A 15,925-nucleotide genomic window follows, 5' to 3' on the forward strand; every position below is an offset into this window, starting at 1 on the left:
AAAAGCAGTTTTTAAAAGTTTTTAGAAAAATCTAATAGAGGTTTGTCTCAGAAAAATCCAATTACATCATTATGGAAGAACCCAGGCAGCAGAAATGCTCTTAGAAGAACAAAGAAGACAACTCCATTCTTCCAGAATGTTGGCCATCTGCAGTCCTGCTTGGGAGAGGAGTCCTGGCCATTCGAGTCACTAGTGTATTCTCTTCCCTCACTCTTTTGTTCCTATGTGATGCCGAAGCAGAATTGTGCGGCATTCAAGCCCTTCTCACCGAACAACTGAAACAGCCCCTCATCTCCCTGCTTCTGCTCATGCCCTTGACAGTCTGGCTTCGGCTCAGCAGCTGCAACAACTGTTCCCAATGTGAGTCAGACAGGAGCCTAGAAATGGGTGGGCGCTCAATAAATGTCTAGCGTGTTCATGATAAAGGGTCGTTTTTGTAGACTAAAGGGTGGTGGGAAAGGAAAAGACCATCCCAAGAAGCCTGGCTGATCTTCCAGGTGTGTTCGTGCATTACCGTCCCTTAGCTACCATGGGCTTCTCATTATACCCAAGAGGAACCAAGGCTCAGAGAGGCCCTGACTCATCCAGCATGCACAGCCACCATGTGCACCCAAAGTGGTCTGGCTGAGGCTGTCTTTTCCTTGTGGGCTACTGTGGGGACAGACATTCCTGTTCTATCCCAGATCACACATCTGAAAGCAAATCTCAGAGAACTGCAGTCTGCTTTCCAGAATCTTTTTCCATGCTTACAATTTTTAATCTAATGTTTGAAGGTGTGGGCAAAACTGTCTTTGGAGAATGACGTTAATCTCGGTGCGTATTTTGAGAATGACATTAGGTGGCCTTATATATAAAACTATTAATTATTGACACTGCAAGATGGTAATATGTAAAGTAGGAATTTTAAATTACTTAATAATGCTCCAAAAAGTATTCACAGTTTTCTTTTTTGTACTTTCTGAAGAAAACATTCAATTAAAAAAGGAAAGGCATAAAATGAATAAGAATTGAGACAAACGAGATGTTAAATAGATACTTCTAAATTATTTATCTTTAGAATTTATCAAGTTTTCCTTTTTAAACTGAGTCTGTTTGCAGACTTATTTATAGTTTGGAACAAGGAAATCAAAGGAAAGGCTATGGAAAACTGCTGGAAAATTTATTAGAACAAAATAAAATGTTGTATTTAACTCCACATAAAATCTGTGATGTGAAAAATGTCAAGGAAGGCAAATAAAATGACAGAACAAAATCTTTTCATTCCATGTTTGTGTTGTAAAGAATTTATATTACAAGAAAATCACCCTTATAAAATTATAAAAAATGAAAGCAACTTTAATAAAATACATACAAAACACTGACTACACAGCTTGGTTTCCTTTAAAATTAACCATCAATCTGCCAATGGACAGAGACCACTTTAAGCTTTCATAACGAAAAAACAAAATCAAAGACTAATGAAAATAGTAAGTGGAACACAAATGAAAAAGGGAATATGTGAAGAACCATGTTAGAGTAAAAAATATTAATAATGGAGGAATATGAGGAAAGAAAGCTATTATAAGTATTACATTATCTCTTCTCTTTTACGGTTGATGTCATTAATGTGATTTGCTAACCACAGTATAAATTAATCTTTTGCATTTTATATTTATTAAGACTTCTCCAGGTGTGTCACAAAAGAACCTTCTAGATGGATCTTTTAAAAATTTCTACAAAATGTCAGCAGAGTAATAGGCAAGAAAATTAACATATCCTGTTCCTCACAAACTTTTCCTTTTATTCTCTTTTACTTTGGTCTCATGTAGTGTGCTTCAGTTCTTACTTTGGGGGCAAAATATTTTAATCCATACTGGTAACTAACAAAATGGTATGCTAATTAAATGACACAAGGGTATTGGCTTATTAAATTTAGATAGGAACTTTCCTTGTTAAATTAACTGAATGATCTAATAAATGGTATTTTCACTTAAATATCAGAATACATCTGTCAAAGAGTAAGTAAATTTCTAAGCTATTTTTGATAAAATTAAAAACTAATATAATTGGTTTAATAAAACCATTACAGGTAGTCAAGTAAAAAAGAAAACGTAAAGTTGAACCACTTGGTTTGTGACACTACTTTAACAAACATAATATAGACCCCCTTAGAACACAGTCTAGAATTATAACATTTTCCTTTTGAGCTCCTGCTGCCTTTGGCATTTATGGAAAGCATGGCCGGGAAGGTCCCGGGAAGGATACGATCAGTGCCTTGGAATATCACACAACCTTTCACCAGCTCTCCCATGATGCACCCCACTGACCAGATATCAACTGAAAACAAAATGAAATGACAAAATTATGAAGTGCCATGAACAAAACAAAGGTGAGGAAAAGGAATTCTAACAGTGTACTAAACACACAAATATGGAAAAATAAATTGCTGGCTAAGGGTGAACTTTTTACACAATGCGAATGAGTGCTGGCCTCTCCTCTGGCTTTCAGTAAGCGGCAATCTGGGCTTTAGCGCCAAAGATTCCCGGACTTCCCAGCTTGAGAAGCAAACAAAACCCCAGAAAGGAGAGGTGGCTGTCCCCGCAAAGCTGTGTGGCCATGTGCCCACCCCCATCGCTACCCCCACCCCCGTGGCCAGTGCTGGGTCTCTCCCTGTGAAGGATACAGTCTCTTCCTGGGAACAGGACTTTATGGAGGACCATTTCTGCCATGATGCACCCGACAGACCAGATGTCCACTACCAAACACCAGGTGATTAAAACCAGCCGGAGACCCCCACACATCTTTCTCAAACCCCCTCCCAACAGAGACAGACCCAGCTTGTCAATGGGAACTTTTATAACATATGGACATGACACCCGCCGAACGGTCCTCGCTAAACTGCCGTGTCGGTGGGAACTCACAGAGGCAGATTGCTCGTGTGGGCTCCAGGTGAGGACCCGCCAGAGGTGCCCTGACTTCCGGCCTTTCCCCCTCTTCCATGGGGCCCAGCTGAACCCCAGGCCTCAGCCAGGCAGAGGGCTATTTACTGCAGGTGGGGGTGGGGCGGGAGGAGCCAGCAGGGAGCCATAGGGCTATGTCCCTCATCTGTCAGAGTCAGAACACTGCTTACAGAGCATCTAAAACTTGAAGCACAGCTCATTCCCCGATGACTTGTGCAAACTTTCAGACTCTTAGCAAGGAAATGTGATTGAGTTCTTTTCGACAAATTTGTCAAGGTCTAAGTTACAAAGAGCTCTGATATTGCTAGAGTAAGTTAAGTTTTGGTGTTAAAAAACCCATTTTACACAAAAGAGAACATGTATTATTCCATTTATACCAAGTTCACCAATAAGTAAAAGTAAGCTTTGGTGCTGGAAATTAGGATAGTGGCTTCCTTTGGGGGTTGAGACCCAGAGGTGGGCTGGGGAGGTCTTGGGTACCACTGCTGTTATAGATTTGCATACTTCTCTATAATAAATATGTTATACTTTGATAGATGTTCACAGATACTCATTTTGGAAGTGAATTTGTAACAGTGGGTGATTTCTGCCAGTAGAGATGGGCCACAATGACTTGTGTATAACGCAGCCCCCACATTGTGCTTCCTTTGGCTCACGGGACAAGGCTGGTGGTGACCAGCAGCCATGTGTCACCCACACTCACCATTCTCTTTGTAGCCCATGCCCAGGATGACTTCGGGTGCCCGGTAATACCGCGTCACCACGTACGGGGTCATCATGAAGTTGGTGCATGCTGTCCGGGCCAGGCCAAAGTCAAGGATCTTAAGCGTGCAGTCTGATTTTACTACAATGTTGCTAGGTTTCAAATCCTAGGGCAGAAATGGTTTAAATGAACACAATGAACAGGAGTGGACAACACTGTGTGGGTAGGGATTTGTGAAGCTGGGGGTTGCTGATGTACCTGAGTCCTGGGGGAAATGGGGGGGGGGGCGGGCAGAGTTAGAACTGAACACTGGGATTTTGGAAAATGTTTCTCTCTTAAGTTGAAACGAATACAGATCAGCCTAAAGGAGTCAGATGGTCACCCTCAGGCCCATGTGGGAAGCTTCGTGACATCCTTTTGCTTAAAACCTCCTCAGTACTTCCCTAGAGCCCACCCATCCCTCCTCCTGTTCATCCCGCTGCCCACAGAAATATAATGTAAGCCACGTACTGAACTTACATTTGCTAGTAGCCACACCAGGAAGAATGAACACAAATGGGTGGAATGAATTTTAATACTCTACCTTATTTAACCCAATATATCCACAATATTATCATCTTATTTTTGTTTTGTTTTTGTTTTATTTTAGAAAGAAAGAGAGAGAGCATGAGCGGGGTTGAGGGACAGAAGCACAGAAGCACAGAGAATCTCAAGCAGGCTCCACACTCAGCATGGAGCCCAATGTGGAGTGCACAAGTGAGATCATGACCTGAGCCGAAATCAAGTCAGATGCTCATCCAATGGAGCCACCCAGGCACCCCCATAGTGTTATCATTTTAAAATGTAAGCAATATATACAAATTACTAATGACATACTTTACATTCTGTTTTTGGTACTGTCTTTGACATCTGTGTATTTACAATAACAGCCACATTCTGAGCGCTCAACAACCTTATGTGGCTAGTGGCCGCCATGCTGCACAGCACGGAGCTAGAATTCTCTGACTCTGCAACCTTCGGATGGCTCTTTCTTCTTTCAGAAAAAGAATTCCACAATCACTTCCTTATCTCCAAAAAGAAAGCCCACCCCACCCTTGAGGCACCTTCGTCTTCCCCTGCCAGCACCAGTTCTGTGACAGGAGATGCAGGACCCAGGTTGATGTAGCAGAAGCTCAGAAAATGCTTGCTGTGTGAACACACAGGTCACACTCGCCTATACCCCATACCCTGAACACATGAACACAATTTCTGCAGTTTCTTCCCCCACAACCCCAGGCCTTTTTTCATGGTGACCCCACCTTCCACCCCCGATCCCAGAACCTTCCTCAGGCCACAGGAATCCAACTTCTGCCTGAGACAGCAGCCTGAAAACTCACCCTAGACACTGCCTTCCAAACTATCCCCATCTATTCTTTTCCCAAGTCACATCACACAGGAGGACCTGGGAGGGCTTTAGGTGTGAGGTTTCAGGCCCAGTACCTACCTGACTAACGCTTTCCAAGTGATGTGTCACAGATGAGCACACACAGGTGTGTGCGATGGCTACAATGCGTTAGCAGGATAAGCAGGAAACCACTTAAAAATAACATCAGCTGAAATTATGTTCCATTACTGTTAAATGTTCTCCTTCCAAACTTCCTGGATTTGGTTTAAATATCTAATGTGTGAAAATTGCAATGAAAATTCCGACCAATTCCCATGCAGATGCTCTGGCCCCTCATCGGCCCCAGAGCACCATGTGACCACCTTCTCCGTGTGTCTTGATGTGGGAAAGACTTGGGGGAGCACCACCACCCCACACCCACAATTCTGCAGGCACTGAATCAGCCCCTCACGCAAACCAGTGACTCTTCCCTGTGAGGAGGCAGTAATATGCTAAGTCAAAATAAACCAACCTGTTCCTAGTTTCTTTTTTTTAAACCCAAAGACTGTGGCAAGAAGAGGCAACTGAGAATACAAATTGCTAACAAACGAAATAATGCTCAACTTTGTGAAAAAAAAATTATTATTATTATAATTTTTTTAAATTTCCAAATGACAAGGAGTTATTTTTGGTCTCTCCCGTGGCAATGAGGAAAATCATGATAATATCCAGGGCTGGCAGGAGAAGCCAACACAGAACCTTCCTTACACTGTTGGTGGGGATGTCAATAGGTGCTTTCTTTTTAGGAGGCTGATTTTTGAAAAATTTGTAATGTCTATACTTTGCCACCCAGCAGCCCCTGAAATACACTCTGGCCTTGGATCTAAAGCAGAGCCACAGGGAGAAGGGTTACTACAGCTGCACCACTGGCCAGTTCAATGAACTGCAGAGTGACTTAGAAAACATGCCCACACTCAGCACCCAAAAACAGTCCAGTGAATAAATGGGCAGAAGATGTGAATAGACACTTCTCCAAAGGAGACATCCAGATGGCCAACAGGCCCATGAAAAGATGCTCAACATCACTCGTTAGGGAAATACAAATCAAAACCACAATGAGATATCACCTCACACCAGTCAGAATGGCTAAAATTAACAACTCAGGACACAATAGATGTTGGTGAGGATGTGGAGAAAGGGGAACACTTTTGCACTGTTGGTGGGAATGCAAACTGGTGCAGCCACTCTGGAAAACAGTGTGGAGGTTCCTCAAAAATTAAAAATAGAACTACCCTACAACCCAGAAATTGCACTACTAGGTATTTATCCATAGGATACAAAAATTCTGATTTGCAGGGGCACATGCACCCCAATGTTTATAGCAGTGCTATTACAATAGCCAAATTATGGAAAGAGTCCAAATGTCCATTGACTGATGAATGGATAAAGAAGATATGGTGTATATACACAATGGAATACTACTTGGTGATGAAAAAGAATGAAATCTTGCCATTTGCAACTACGTAGCTGGAACTAGAGGGTATTATGCTAAGTGAAATCAGTCAGTTAGAGAAAGACAGATACCATATGATTTCACTCATACGTGGAATTTACGAAACTCAATGGATGAATATAGGGGAAAGGAAGGAAAAATAAGATAAAAATAAAGAGGGAGACAGACCATAAGAGACTCTTAAATACAGAGAACAAACTGAGGGTTGCTGGAGGGGAGGTGGGTAGGGGGATGGGTTAAATGGGTGATGGACATTAAGGAGGGCACTTGTTGGGATGAGTACTGGGTGTCATATGTAAGAGATGAAATCACTGGGTCCTACTCCTGAAGCCAAGACTACATTGTATGTTAACTAACCTGAATTTAAATTTGGAAAAAAGAAAGAAAAGAAAACATGCCCCTTTCACCTGTCAGAAAATTCTTGTCGGCTACTGATTTGGTTGGAACATACTTTACTGCCATCTGCTGGAAAACTGATAATAAAATGCAAATCAGGCTGTCCGGTGTAGACAGTGGTCTTGGCAGGCTTTGGGGAAAGTGGCCAACCTCTGGATGCCTGCTAATGGGAGGCTCCCCACTTCTGTGCCGCTCTCTCATCAGCCTTCACACAAAACCAGGTGCAGCTTTCCAAAACCAACTGGACTTAGAGCTTCAAGGCAGCAGAGTCAAGATAGTTCTGTCCCTTTAAATCTTGAAAACCACCCCAAACAAGGAAAATAAGAAACACACATTAAAATAGGAAGGACACCTGAACTTGGGGCTTGACCCACAGGGTGTGGGGATAGTGAACAGAGTGACGCATCCCTGGGACAGCCAACAAGAGTGCATAAAGCATGTGTAACCGAAGAAGGGCGAGGGCAGCAGAAGAGGAGGAGGCCGAGGGCATCACCCCACAAAGCACCACAAGGCCTGGTCACTTCTCAGATCAGAACCCACTGACTGAAGGGGTATCCTAGGAAGGAGGACTCTGCACATGGGGACAAACATCCACTGCCTTGATATCCCCAATTCTTCCCCACAGGTACCATAGCCACTCGCCTGGGTGACTGAACCTTGGCATGGGAGGCTAAGCAGTTATCTGGAGGACTACTGGACAAAAGCTCTGCATGGACCTTGCAACTCGAAGACCCACTTAGAAGGGGGTTGGGAGGCCGGGTAAAACATGGAGACTGGTCCAGACCTCTTCCAGCTATGTTATGATCCTCTTTTCCAATCCGTGTAGATGAATGCATTTGTGCAATCAATGGCTTCACGCCGTCCCTGGGGCCTTATTAATCGTTCCAGCAACTCTACCACATCGTGCACAGCAGCTGCAACCAGGACTATGAGCTGGTTATGTCGCAGAGGTCTACACTCTCTAGGACCACCTAGTTTCTTCCGGGCTGGACTAGTGAGTCAAACTGAGATATGACAGAACCGCTATCCCCGCATTCCTTAAGTTGCAATGGTGGCGCTAATCTCCTCTATCCCTCCCAACCCCCCGAGATCAATATTTTTGACTTGAGGGGACAGTCTCATGTTTCCACTTGGCCTTCCCCATCGTGATACTTCTTACCTCACAGGCCAAGGAACCAATGCAGAGGTCACTCCAACTGCCAAGTGTATCCTTTCCAATCATACCCTTGCAGGGCTGGGGAGGTGACTGCCGGGTGGATCCATGGACCCAGTGGCCCACCGTGAGCCACCAGAGTCAGACCCCTCAGATCTGAAGGTTTGGGTCACATGTAGGCAAGCCATAGTGACCTGCCAAGGTGGTGGCTGAAGGTAGGGAGAATGGAGAAGGGAGAGAATGAACATCTGTTGGGGCCCAGAGAGCAGCTGCAATGACAGGAGCTATAGTTTGTCCCAGTGGTCTACCTCCTCTCAGTTCCCCTCAGGAAGAGAGGCCCATGGGGAGCATCGGGGAGCTTCTCTTGACCTGTGTGGCTCTTGACCAGTGACTGTGCGTGGCAGAAGCCCCTTCTTGTGAGACACCAGACTTCCCTGGCGGGTGGCTCATGGACTCCAGGGCGGGCAAAGCTTTCTGAGAGCTGTTCTGCAGCTCTGCCCTCAACCCCTCCAAAGGGTCAGGCCTGTGCTGCCTCCTTCTGGCCTCTCCACCTGCTCCAGCTGCTCCAGCCCACTCCCCAGTTCTTCCTCACAGGCCTTCTCCCAAAATGTATCCTGCAGATCCAAGCCTATCCTGGCACGCCAATGCTGTCAGTGAAAAACCCCATGCGCTCTATGGGGACAAAGAGCAGCAGAGGGGCAGGAAATGACTTGACTGAGTACAGCACATTCCAACCTCAGTGAGTGGCCCAAGCAAGACAAGGGGGACCACAAATCCAGGAGACACTCAGGAAGTGAACGACAGGTGTTCTAGAAGGCAGCGTGCAGCAGGGATGGGACACTGAGGGAGGTTTTGGAAAGATCTGTATAAAGGTAATGGTAGACCTTCCAGATCCCCCCAGCTTCACCCCAGAAGAGAGGCCTGGGCTCCTTCTTCACTCGTACTGGCCCATAATTGAGAAAAACTGAAATCAAATTTCCAGACTAGGGCCTCAGGCATAATACCAACAGATGTGCTGGTATGTGTCCCAGGGAGGGCATGGGTGAGGGGTGCAAGCCTGAAGACAGGGCTCTGTGGTGGAGGCCTGCATCCCACCTGGTGAGAACCTGGCCCCACCCCAATTCTCACCGCTCTATGGCATGGCCTTCCAGACTGAAGGGGCCACGAAGTGCCCACCACAATTAAAAATTTCCACATCAAGGCATATCATCATAACATTTTAGAATGCAAGAAATAAAAGAATATTTTTAGAAGATTCCAGAGATGAAACCCAACAGGGCACTTGCAAAAGATCAGGAAGAAGAATGGTATTAGAAAGCTCAAAAGCCAAATCATACCACACTACAACGGGGTGCTGCATTTACAACCTGGAGGGCGACTGATGTGTAGCGGAGAATTCTATGTCCAACCATACTATGACTCATGTGGCAGGGCAGAGTAAAGAGTTTCAGGCATATGAGGCCTCAGAAAATTTACCTCCCATGCACCACTTCTGGGGAAGCTACTGGAGGATGTGTTCCACCGAAACAAGGGAGTAATCAGAGAATGATGGGACAGGGGTCCAGAAGCAGGGGGTCCAACACCAGGAAAAGGCAAAGAGAACCACCAGGAAAAGGCGAAGAGAACGACCAGGAAAATGCTGGGCCAGGTCCAGGACAATCCCTCCGCATCAGGTATGGGGGCAGCCCATCCATCTGGGAGCAGCACTGAAGCTCCAAGAGCGAGATCTCACAGGTGATGCAACAGCATATCATCTGGGTGAACTGAGAGAAAACCTAGATGCCCCGCAGAAGGCTTAGCGTTAACTTAGCAAGTAGAGCATAGAAAACCACCCCATCCTTGAAAAACAAAACAATGAAAACAGAAATGCAAACAAATCAAAAAACAAGTACTGTTAACTTCAGGGACAAAATGTTGAAAGGAAAAGAAATACAATCATGGTATAAATAGGAGGCTGTGCAGCGGAGAGCATGTAGGGGGTCATGATGATGTAAAACACACTATCGATACTGGCCCAAACTTGAGATTTACAGGTTTACAATTCACAACAGTGTAAATACCTGGGAAAGCAGGGGACAGGAAAGGTGGCAGGGAGTGGGTCTGGGTGGGTAAAATGGAGCTAAATTGGTACCATACGTCCCCAACTGAAAAAAGGCCAATGGATAGAGATCCACTATTATTTCAATATACAGACAGAAACACCAATGTGACAGCTAAAAGAACAGGGTTTGCTTCTGGGGAGTGAGAAATGAGAAGGAGAGAGTGGGGACCCTCTTTTCAAATAAATATTAGAACTATTTGATCCTTAATTAAAATAAGGAACAAATCAACCGACTTGCTCAGCAAATTGCAGAACAATTACATAAAAGTTGATCCCCTTTCTGAAAAATATAAATTCAAAAGGACATAAGTACATGCGGATATGTTGGTATCAGCACAAATAAGGAGAGAGTGTCACTGTAAAGTTAGTAAGGAAACACACCTAACTGCTATCACTGGCCACCTCCAGGCAGCAACGGAGAGCTGGGGGCCTTTTACCTCTTTTAAATTTTGAATCATAGAAGTGATTCTAAAAAGTGGTAGGACCGTGGGTGTTTTATTTTTCAAATAATTAAATTTTACGTGTAGTATGAAAGCACTTTAATAAGCCAAACCGAAAGCGTGTATCTTGTGTATGGATCTGTGTATAGGAGAAAGGACTGGAGAGGCTCACGGACAACCGTTAACCCACTAAAGGACTCTTGCAGTTCACCTCTTGGGTCCTGGAGGGGTCCCAACAGGGCCTCTCACTCTTTGCTTTCTCTCTCATTCCCACAACGAACATACATGACTTTTCATGAGCAAACACAAAGCCTGGCAGGCACACAAATGTGTGAACAGATACAAGAATGGCAAGGCCTGTGGGGTGGTGACAGGATGGAGAAGTGGTCCGTGGAATCATTTGCTCAGGTGTCCTCAGGTTTCAAAACATTGTGCTGGGCAATGCAGACACCTCTTTGGACTTTGGACTCTTTTTGACTTTGTGGTCAGCAGGAGTGGGACCAACCTTCAGGGATGGAACATTCTGTAACATGGGCATGTGTGTGCCTCAGCCCTGAAAAGGTTCCCAGGAATGTGAAGGTATTGCTTCCCCATGAATCTCCTGCTCCAAGAAGGGAGAAACAAGTGAGGCAAAGCACTTCCCTTTACAAAACTGATAAGGCTGAACATTACGAGGCCTAGTAATAATAAGGCTGGAAATTTATTCTAAAACGTGAATTTAACACAAAATGTGTTCAAGAGTGTCTTCGTTTATATAAAGGCCTATGAAAATTTTAGGAAGAGAAATAGAATGGTATGTTGGGAAGTCTTTATTTTTAATTAAAAAATTAATATTACTTATAATGCTAAGTGAAAGAAGGCAGAGACAAACACCATATTTCACTCATATGTGGAATTTAAGAAACAAAACAAACAAACAAAAAAAAGCAAAGGGATAAAAAAGAGAGAGAGAGAGAGAGAGAGAGAGAGAGAGAGAGAGGGAGAGAGAGACAGGCAAACCAAGAAACAGACGCTTAACTCTAGAGAACAAACTGATGGTTACCAGAGGGGAAGTGAGTAAGGAACGGGTTAAATAGGTGATGGGGATTAAGGAGGGCACATGTTGTGATGAGCACTGGGTGATGTATAGAACTGTTGAATCACTATACTGTACACCTGAGACTAATATTACACTATATGTCAACTAACTGGAATTTAAATAAAAGCTTAAAAAAGAGAAATAATGCTATTTTTAAACCAAATTTGTATTATTCGAACTGAACACTTGGTGGCAGCAAAGGCCACATTTTAAGAAACAGCACCCAGTCAGGAGGACGTCTCAGTGTGTGATGTGCCAGACAGGCCCTGGGAGGACCAGGTACGCTGCCCACGCATGCTGGCTTTGGGGTCACAGACCTGAGGCCCAGGACGAGGATGAGGGGCGAGGGCAGATTAGTCCTCTCAGAATGGGTGGGCTGTGCCGCTGTGGCCAACATTTCCTGGCACCTAAATGATCTACTCTGCACCACTGAAAATCTCTCTATTCTTTTCTATGTGAATAGGCTTCATTGTTCCTGTCTCACTATCTTTCTCCCTGCACAGATTTTCGTTCAGAGAAATTACAACTTCTTGATGTTGGAAGGGAATATCTAACAACAGTCTGTCAACAAAATTAGTATGGTAATAACGTAGGGAATGCTAAGAATGTTTCCAACAAAATTATATTATCTCTGCCTATAGCCTCACACAACATTTTAGTTGTTAAAGAAAAATCTATCATGATGGTCTGCTTACACAGTGCTACAAGTCAAAAAATAAACAAGAACTCCTAAAACCAGCTTACAGAATTACACTGTATCTCACTGGTTTTTAAATATTACTTCCTGATAGTCCAGGCAGCTGTCGTTCAAATCCCAGGAGAGCCCAGTCAAGAGGCCCACCCAAGGCCATTCCCAGAGTTCCCAACAGTGGGGCTGGGATGCTGGAGTGGCAAAATTTTACAACATAAGAAATGGATATTTGGTCCATAATTTAGGTAAGATTTCTCAAGCAATGGTATAATTTACTACTTAGCCTCTAACCATTCCCAACCCCAAACCTAAATTCCTGGCTCTTTAAAAATGCCATTTCAAATATGGTGAATATATTAATAGAGGAGTCTGGGTAAATAGTTTGGGATAATTTGGTAGTTCTCTGTCCTGTTCTTGTAATTTTTAAGTCACTTCAAAATTAAAGGTTAAAATTTCATTTTTTTTTCTTTTGCAGCATCAAATGGAGCAGCTCAAGCCTACATCCAGGGTGGCTCAAGCGGGCTGGGGAGAACCAGGCACTTCACAAAAACATCTTCTACTCTCAACAGGATTTGGAAACTCGACACGATCCCATGGTTTCTTTGGATTCTCAATGCTGACAACTTTTAAAAAGAATTGGGGTGCCTGGGTGGTCGGTTAAGTGTCCAACTTTGGCTCAGGTTAAGATCTCATGATTAGTGGGTTTGACTCCCGCATCAGGCTCTGTGCTGACAGCTTAGAGCCTGGAGCTTGCCTCGGATTCTGTGTCTCCCTCTCTCTGCCCCTCCCCTACTTGCCCTCTCTCTGTCTCTGTCTCTCTCTAAAATAAACAAATATCAAAGAATTTTTTTTTGAAAATATTAAATTCTTTTGTACCTTGAGAATCATGGTAACAAAATGGTTGTGATTTTAAAAACAAAACTGACACGGCATCACTACTTACTCTATGAATTATACCAGCTGAATGCAGATGTTTAATACCACAGAGCATCTGGTAGAGAAGGTAGGACATTCTTTCATGGTCCAACTCCATATGAATAACCTGACATAAGTTAGCATCCATTAATTCCATGACCAAATACCTGAGGAAAAAAAAGATCAGCCATGTACACATAAAAATTACCCCAAATTCCTTCATGGTTACTAAACTGTATTTATAGGAAACAGTAATAACTTACTACCTAGTTATTGCACTGGCTAAAGCAAAAAAAGAAAAGAAAAGGAAAAGAAAATAAAAGAAAGATAACTTTCCTCCAAACATTTATAAGGTATCCTGTCAAGAAGTAAACATATAATGGAACTTAGTAGAAGCTTAGGAAAAAACTGCCACTGTGATGTATTTCAAGTTAAAGACAAAACAATTTTATATCATAGTAAATAGAATCTCAAAATTCAAATTCTCCTAAATCTTTATTTTTATTTATTTATTTATTTTTTGCTATGGATCATACTTACCAGGATAGAAACCATGCTGTTACTTGCTTCACCTTAAGAAAATTTCTGACCTTGGGGCACCTGGGTAGCTCAGTCGGTTAAGGGTCCGAGTTCGGCTCAGGTCATGATCTCATGGTTCATGAGTTCGAGCCCCGTGTCGGGCTCTGTGCTGACAGCTCAGAGCCTGGAGCCTGCTTCAGATTCTGTGTCTCCCTCTCTCTCTGCCCCGACCCCACTCACACTGTCTCTCTCTCAAAAAATAAAGGTTAAAAAATTTTTTTTTAAAAATTAAAAAAAAAAAAGAAAATTTCTGACCTTCTTCTCCCACCAGCTGTGCTCCATATTCTTATTCTGTCTGCAAGCAAAACTCCCCAAAGAGGTCTGTATACTTGGCATCTCCAATTCTTCTCCCATTTTCTTTTACTCCCATTTTGAGTAAGTGGGGCATAAGCCCCACCCCTCTGCTGACACTGTCCTCCTCAAGGCTCCTGATGACTTACTGCCGTGTCACAAAATGTCCCTGGCTGATCGTGCCCTGCTCCTTTCCCCAACTTCTTACCGTTGGGGCTGCCAACTCTTGGTCCTTGGCCTCCTCCTCTTCTCTATCACAAGTCTTGGTCATCTACTCTGATCTCTGATCTCAATGCTTTAAATACCATTCACAGACCATCAACTCTCAAGTTCCTACCCTCCACCCAGGCCCCTCTCCCAAACGCCCAGTTCCCAGGCCGACTTGGGCATCCAAGAGATGTCTCGAGGCCCATGTCCAACACTGATCCCAGCTTCTACCTTGCCCTCCAGTCTGCTCAGCCTGCAGCCCACCTCATTTCAGCTGGGAGCACCTTTAACCTAGAAGGGGCTCGGGCCAGCGCCAGGCTCTGCTCTCGACTCCCCTACCCTCACACTGCAGTCCTCCACAGAGGAGTCCTCCACATTACAATCCTCACACTACCGTCCTCACACCACAATCCTCCACGGTGGAGTCCTCCACACTGCAGTCCTCCGCACCGCATTCCTCATACTGCAGTCCTCACACTGCGGTCCTCCATGGTGGAGTCCTCACACTGCAGTCCTCCATGCCACAGTCCTCCACACTGCAGTCCTGCACACTGCAGTCCTCCATGCCGCAGTGCTCACACTACAGTCCTCACACTATAGTCCTCCACACTGCAGTCCTCCACACTGCAGCCCTCACACTGCAGTCCTCCACACCGCAGTCCTCATACTACAGTGCTCCACACTGCAGTCCTCACGCCGCAATCCTCACACTACAGTCCTCTACAATGCAGTCCTCCACACTGCAACCCTCACACTGCAGTCCTCCACGCCGCAGTCCTCACACCACAGTCCTCCACACTGCAGTCCTCATACTGAAGTCCTCCACACCGCAATCCTCACACTACAGTCCTCACACTACAGTTCTCCACGCCGCAGTCCTCACACTACAGTCCTCACACCACAATCCTCACACCACAATCCTCACACTACAATCCTCACACCACAATCCTCACACTACAATCCTCACACCACAATCCTCCACACCACAGTCCTCATGCTACAGTCCTTCACACCGCAGTCCTCACACTACAGTCCTCCATGCCACAGTCCTCACACTACAGTCCTCCACGCTGTAGTCCTCCACACTGCAGTCCTCACACCGCAGTCCTCCACACCGCAGTCCTCACACCGCAGTCCTCTATGCCACAGTCCTCCATGCCGCAGTTCTCACACTGCAGTCCTCACACCACAGTCCTCCACACTGCAGTCCTCATACTGAAGTCCTCCACACCGCAATCCTCACACTACAGTCCTCACACTACAGTTCTCCACGCCGCAGTCCTCACACTACAGTCCTCACACCACAATCCTCACACTACAATCCTCACACCACAATCCTCCATGGTGGAGTCCTCCACACTGCAGTTCTCACATTGCAGTCGTCACATTGCAGTCCTCACATTGTAGTACTCACACCACAGTCCTCCATGCCACAGTCCTGCACACTGCAGTCCTTGCACCACAGTCCCCACACTGCAGTCCTCCACACCTCAGTCCTCCACACCGCAACCCAGAAACCAAAGTTATTCTTTGAAAATATAAATGTAAGTCAGAGA

At 44.8% G+C, this 15,925-nt stretch overlaps 1 protein-coding gene across 4 annotated transcripts in view; it reads right to left on the minus strand.

The window, feature by feature from the left end:
• The window catches only part of MAPK9 (mitogen-activated protein kinase 9), a 58,672-nt gene that overhangs the window by 9,346 nt on the left and 33,401 nt on the right, over positions 1 to 15,925 (minus strand). For 3 of the 4 annotated variants that reach the window (XM_060636434.3, XM_060636438.3, XM_060636437.3), the window contains 3 exons: positions 13,321 to 13,459; positions 3,643 to 3,808; positions 2,245 to 2,316 (listed from right to left, as the gene is read on the minus strand). In XM_060636434.3, the coding sequence (XP_060492417.1) occupies positions 2,245 to 2,316; positions 3,643 to 3,808; positions 13,321 to 13,459 (377 nt within the window). Of the gene's footprint in view, positions 1 to 2,244; positions 2,317 to 2,662; positions 2,735 to 3,642; positions 3,809 to 13,320; positions 13,460 to 15,925 lie in introns of all 4 variants that reach the window. The other variant, XM_060636436.3, reaches the window with a different exon arrangement.

This window comes from Panthera onca, chromosome A1, assembly GCF_046562875.1.
Source record: "Panthera onca isolate mPanOnc1 chromosome A1, mPanOnc1 haplotype 2, whole genome shotgun sequence".
NCBI classification, from domain to species: Eukaryota; Metazoa; Chordata; class Mammalia; order Carnivora; family Felidae; genus Panthera; species Panthera onca.